The sequence below is a fragment of the Lipotes vexillifer genome, unplaced genomic scaffold, assembly GCF_000442215.2.
Source record: "Lipotes vexillifer unplaced genomic scaffold, Lipotes_vexillifer_v1.1 scaffold70, whole genome shotgun sequence".
Classification (NCBI taxonomy): domain Eukaryota; kingdom Metazoa; phylum Chordata; class Mammalia; order Artiodactyla; family Lipotidae; genus Lipotes; species Lipotes vexillifer.
This window is the reverse complement of record NW_006789896.1, coordinates 1,964,634-1,970,633: the sequence shown is the minus strand read 5'-3', so window position 1 is coordinate 1,970,633 and position 6,000 is coordinate 1,964,634. Positions and strand designations below refer to the sequence as shown.

At 48.6% G+C, this 6,000-nt stretch overlaps 1 protein-coding gene across 1 annotated transcript in view; it reads left to right on the top strand.

The window, feature by feature from the left end:
* Positions 1-6,000, top strand: part of VAC14 (VAC14 component of PIKFYVE complex) — a 101,728-nt gene that overhangs the window by 20,792 nt on the left and 74,936 nt on the right. Inside the window, exon 10 of the mRNA XM_007462963.1 lies at positions 5,187-5,247. Within this exon, the coding sequence (XP_007463025.1) occupies positions 5,187-5,247 (61 nt within the window). The remainder of the gene's footprint in view (positions 1-5,186; positions 5,248-6,000) is intronic.

Sequence of the window (6,000 nt, the reverse complement as noted above, 5' to 3'; positions counted from 1 at the left end):
TTTTTTTTTGGCGGTACGCGGGCCTCTCACTGCTGTGGCCTCTCCCGTTGCGGAGCACAGGCTCCGGACGCGCAGGCTCAGCGGACATGGCTCACGGGCCCAGCCGCTCTGCGGCATGTGGGATCTTCCCAGACCGGGGCACGAACCCGTGTCCCCTGCATCGGCAGGCGGAGTCTCAACCACCGCGCCACCAGGGAAGCCCTCATTTAACCTTTTATTTAGACAGTTTTCCTAAGCATTCCTAAAAACAGCTCCCAGCTCAGGAGAATCTTATCCTAAATCAGGATACATTCAGGCAGCTTGCTTTCGGGTTTTACTGCCTCATAAACAGCACTTCAGCAGATGCAGAGCTCACTTTATAGTAGTTGCCAGAGATGGCCGCAGCTAGCTCTGGGGCTCCACATCCACTCCAGACGCGCTCAGCTTGTAACTAACCACCACTTTACGAAGGTACCAGCAATCCAAGAGAGTCAGGATTTAGTTACTCAGTCCACGGGTTCATCCAGCCCTCCTGCTTACTCTCACTCTGACTCTGCACCACTCTTCCAGCCTGGCACAGGCAGGAATCTCCTGTCTGGTTTCCCTCCTCTAGTGCCCCTGTCCCCGACTCAGCCTGCGTTGTGTGTCCCACAGCACACCGCATTCTCCACTGCACACCTCCAGGCAAGCCCCACAGTGAGGCCCGTCAGCCAGGCCCTCTGCACGTGAGCATACGCACACACACGCTTGCACATGCACGTGCTTCTCCCTTTCCCCTCACCACGAGGCTTCAGGCAGGGCAGGCCCTTGTTCGTGTCACACTGCTCCCAGCCTCTTCCACTTGCTCTGGCTCCCCCTTTGCCCTGCCGCTTGGGGGGTCCACAGTGCAGTGTCCTTTCTCCGATTCTGAGTTCCTAGGCGTTTGATGCATCCTCCCAGTTCCCCTCCATGACGTTCCCTGATTATCTCAGGTGTCACAAACTGGAGTCCACAGTCAGAACTGCCTGCCTGTGCATCCTGGCCCTGCTGACTTCATATCTGTTGCCCTTGGACAAGCCACTTGGCCTTTCTATGCCTCAGATTCCTTATTCATTGAATAGGGCAACAGTGATAACACCGAACCTGTGTGTGGTTGTGAGTTTCAGAGATTTTTGCATGAAAGCTCTTAGCACACAGCATAGGCCACACACTCCCAATAACAGGTGCTTTAGTGTCAAGTTGTTTTAATGTCTGTTTATAGTGACACCCACTACTTAGCAAGGTTGTCAGGGGCAGGGCTTTTGCTCTCGTATCTTTTATCATCAGCTTTGCCCAGGTGGTAATGGGCCCCGATGGGTCCTAAGTGAGGGATCGGAGAGGGTCAGGGGTGGAACTTCATGTGGTGAGTGAGGAGCAGATCTATAAACACGGTTTCCAGTGGAAGACTGGTGACCTCCGTGGGTGAGCATGAAATGGAATCCACCCATTTGCAAAGCTTTGATGGGACTGCGTGTATCAGCACCCTCTTTGGACACTGCAGATGTAAATGAATCAGACCCAGGACCTGCATGCAAGGAGTTCAGGGACAGATCCTCAGATTAGTGATCGTGTGACAGCAGATGTGGTCACAGAGGACTGGGAGCATTGGGCCGGGCTTCGTGGAGGTTGTTTGAACTGGATCTTTTCTTTCTCCTTTGCTTCCACTCTCCCCTAACCCCACCCTCATTTTTAACTCTGGTTATAAGAGAAATACACATTCCCTGGAGAGATTGTGGAAAAAACAGATGTTCCTACTGGAAGGTGGCGAGTAAATACATTAAATACGTTGTCTGGTAGATACATTTGGCAGTGTGTATCATAAGATTTAAGAATTTATCCTTAGGAAATAAATATAAATGTGGGTCAGGTTTTTCATCTTAACAAGTGTTAAGCTCCTTTACTGTCCTAACAAGCCTCTGGTGCAGGCAGTGGCGTTAGCACATTATACAGGTGAGGAAATGGGGGCAAAGGCAAGTGACCTGCCAAAGGTCACACAGTGAATGAGTGGGAAAGTCAGGCTTAGACCCAGGCCCAGGGGCTCCTGAGTCTGGGAACTGATACAAACGGGCAACCAAAGATGCTCAGCTTGCCTGGGTATCCCAGAATTGCAGAGTAAAACAGTGTCTCATTTTTACTCATCAACTTGGCAAACACTTGAAAGATTACTAATATCCCAGTGTGAGGCTCTGGGTGGGTGGGGGGGTTGACTGCTGCGGAGAACATTCCTAAAGGGCAGCTTGGCGACAGCTATTAAAGCAGCAGGTGCCTGACCCTCCCCCACAGCAGCCCCCTCTAATGGATCCTGGAGAAGTGCCCACACCCATGTGGAAGGAAGCACAGGTGAGATCTAAGAGTGAAAGTTAGGAAATAATCGAAGTTAATTTGAAGCCGGTTTCTGACATCCTATCATTTCATCTATAAATGAGTGTGTTTCCAAAAGGCAGGAGAGAGGGAGGCCACCAGCGGTGAGGAGCCCCAGCTGCTGCTCCCAGCTGGCCAGCCCAGGCTACCCGGCGTGTCCTCCTCACCTTTCTCCAGGCCTGTTCAGGTGGACGGCGGGCAGCTCAGCAGGCTCAGCTGGCGCCCACAGCTACTCCTGCCCCCTCTGGGCTGTGCCCTGTCCCGCAGAGGGCCTCTGGGACCAGAGGGGACAGGCAGCAGCTCGGAGCTTTTCTGTTCAGTGTGGAACTCAAGGCCCCCTTTACTGGGGGACTTCGGACATCCATAGTCTACAACTGGAGTGGCGCAGCTTGAAGACACAGTAGGAAGTGAAAAAAGCAAGTTGCAGAAGATAGACTCTGATCCCATTTATGTTTACAAAACAAAAAGTAAGACTGGGAAAAGACGAGAGGGACCCTTGCCTAACCAGTAAATTAGTGAGTTACCTGCCCATAAAGTAAGATTGAAGGTTAAAGAGAGAAGGCAGGGACTTCCCTGGTGGCACAGGGGTTAAGAATCCGCCTGCCAACCCAGGGGACACGGGTTCGAGCCCTTGTCCGGGAAGATCCCACATGCCACGGAGCAACTAAGCCCGTGCGCCACAACTACTGAGCCTGCACTCTAGAGCCCGTGAGCCACAACTACTGAGCCCACGTGCCACAACTACTGAAGCCTGCACGCCTAGAGCCTGTGCTCTGCAACGAGAGAAGCCACAGCAATGAGAAGCCCGCGCACCGCAACTAAGAGTAGCCCCCACTCGCCACAACTAGAGAAAGCCCGCGTGCAGCAAAAAAGACCCAACGCAGCCAAATAAATAAATGAGAGAGAAGGGGGCTTTGTCTTGTTGTGTTAGGAATTTTTAGTGTAAAACTATGTGTTACTTGTATAATTAAAACTTGTAGGAGGCCAGGGCTGGTACCATTTGAAAAACAATATAAATAATGATAGTTTTAATGTGTAACCCACAGAATAAAATAAATATGTATGGGTCCATGATGATATAAATGAATGAATGGATGGATGGATGGATGAATAGGTAGGTAAATGACGGAGAAGGAACAGCTCTTCTATATACAAGAATTCCAGTTAATAAATGTAGAAGGAAAGAGGAATATAGAAAATCACCATTAGTCAAACTCCATAGTACTAATTGTAGGCAACATCCACTGATGGATGATAAAAACAGTGGGGGAATGTTTGAGGGGAAAAAACTGGATATTTGTCTAGTCTTAAGTATCTTCCGCAAGATATTTATTCATTACAAAAAGAACAATAGTAACTTTACAGGGGAGAAACCTGGTAGGCACTACCGTAAATTGGGTGATAGGGTTAACATCACCAGTAAAGAGAAAGATAGACATCATGTACCCCTGATTTGATGTACTGAGAAGGCACATCACTTCAGAAGCATTTTTCCAAAAATGCATAGCCTTAGTCTAGTCATGAGAAAACATGAGACAGGCCCAAATGGAGAGATGTTCTACAGAGTAGCTGACCAAGGGTTTCAAAAGCATGTTCATGAAAGATATGGAAAGACTGAGGAACTATCACAGGTTGGAGGGGACCAAGGAGACAGGAGAACTAAATGCAATGCAGGGTTCCAGATTCGATCCTGGAACAAAGGACATGAGTGGTGAAATTGGATTAGGTCTGTAGTTTAGTTAGTAATACTGTATCAGTGCTACTTTCCTGTTTGATAATTGAGCTATGGGTGTGTACAATACTAATATTAGGGGCAGCTAGATGAAGAATATCGAGAATTCTATACTATTTTTGCAACTTTTCTGTAAATCTAAAATTATCTTGAGGTTTTTTTTTTTTAATTTAAGAAAATGGCCATCACACCCTTGTCTCCTCTAGTCCTCAGCAACCTCTAATCTACTTTCTGTCTATATAGATCTGCCAATTCTAGACATTTCATATAAATGGGATCAAAATATGTGATCCTTTGTGACTGCTTTCTTTCATTTAGCATAATGTTTTCTAGGTTCATCCATGTAGCATGATCAGTACTTCCTTTTTATTGCCAAATAATAGTCCATTGTGTGGCTCCAACCCATTTTGTTTATCCATTCATTTGATAGACATTTGGATTGTTTCCACTTTATGGCTGTTGTGAATTGTGCTGCTATGAACATGGTGTACAAGTTTTTGATGTGGACGTAAGTTTTCATGTCTCTAGGAGTGGACTGGCTGGGCCATATGGTAACCAACTGTTTGGAGCCTTTTGAGGAGCTGCCAGACTGTTTTCCAAAGCAGCTGCACCATTTCACATTCCCACCAGCAATGTACAAGGGTTCCAGCTTCTCCACATTCTCACTCTCACTTGCTACTAATATCTGTCTTTTTTATTTTAGCCACCTGGTGGGTGTGAAATGGTATCTCATTGGGCTTTTGATTTACATTTCCCTGATGGCTTATGATGCTGAGTGTTCCAGAAGTCACTTTTAACATCCATGGTCCTTGAACCAGCAACACCTTCTGAGATTTCCCAGTTATGTTCAGCCTGGAGACCCCCTCCTTGTGAGGTCACTGTGCCTAAAAACCTACAAGCATGGGTACAGTCCAAAAGCTTTGGGGAATGAATAGGCATTGGGTCTTCAGGGCTCCAGAGTTACATCCCTTTCCAAGAGCCAGAATCAAGGTGTGGGGGACTAGAGGGTCTGTGTGTCCTTGTGACAGGGGTCTTGTTCGTGTTGAAGACTCCAGCAGCCTTTCTCATGATGCCTTGTTCCCCTTTCTTTCCCCAGGAGGGCCCGATGGTTCTTGTGACTCCAGCTTTAGCAGCGGCATCGTCTTCACTCCAGCCAGGTAAGTGGTTTGTTCTGGCCAGAGCTGTTTGTGGAAAGCGAGCAGCCTCCATCTTCCCTGGGTGCAGGAGACTGCAGCAAAGCCCTGAGGCAGACTTTGCTTGGGGCTGCTACCTGTGGGACACAGGAAGTGCCTGATGAGGGAGTCCGAAGGATATTAAGAAAGCCCACCCAGCCCGGTTCTGATGGACACATGGCCTCTTGGGAGGGATTAGAAGCTGTTTGAGGTGAGTAAATACAAGTTGTAAGAGTGTAGCTAATGCATGATGACCACAGGGAGACACTTGCAGATGCCTTTGCCCAGCACCTTTCGCTTGTCCAGGATAACACAAGGCTGATAAGACTGACCAGGGAAATGCCGTTCAAGGAGAGTCCAGAGCACAGGTAGGGAGGGTGCATAGGCTGGGATGCAAGAGCCGTCTTTTCCCAGGCGCCCAGGTCGGCTGTAATGGTGCAGCCTTCCACATGGGGGCAGTGCAGACTGTAATGGTGCAGCGACGTAATCCTCTTCCTTGCCAGCCCCCGCCTTGCTCTGCAGGATGATGACATTCCCCTGGGAGGGAATCATCACCATTCTGTCCCTGTCTGCGTCCCCTGGACTTGCCCCATGTCACTTTTTCCTTGGGAAGGATTGGCTGTGGGGCTGGAATAGATGGAGGTTCTCCTATAAGGGGTTTCTTCCCTCTGAATTCAACATTGAATGTGGACCCTGGGGGAATGGGTCACTCATGAAGAGAAAATATACACTCAACCC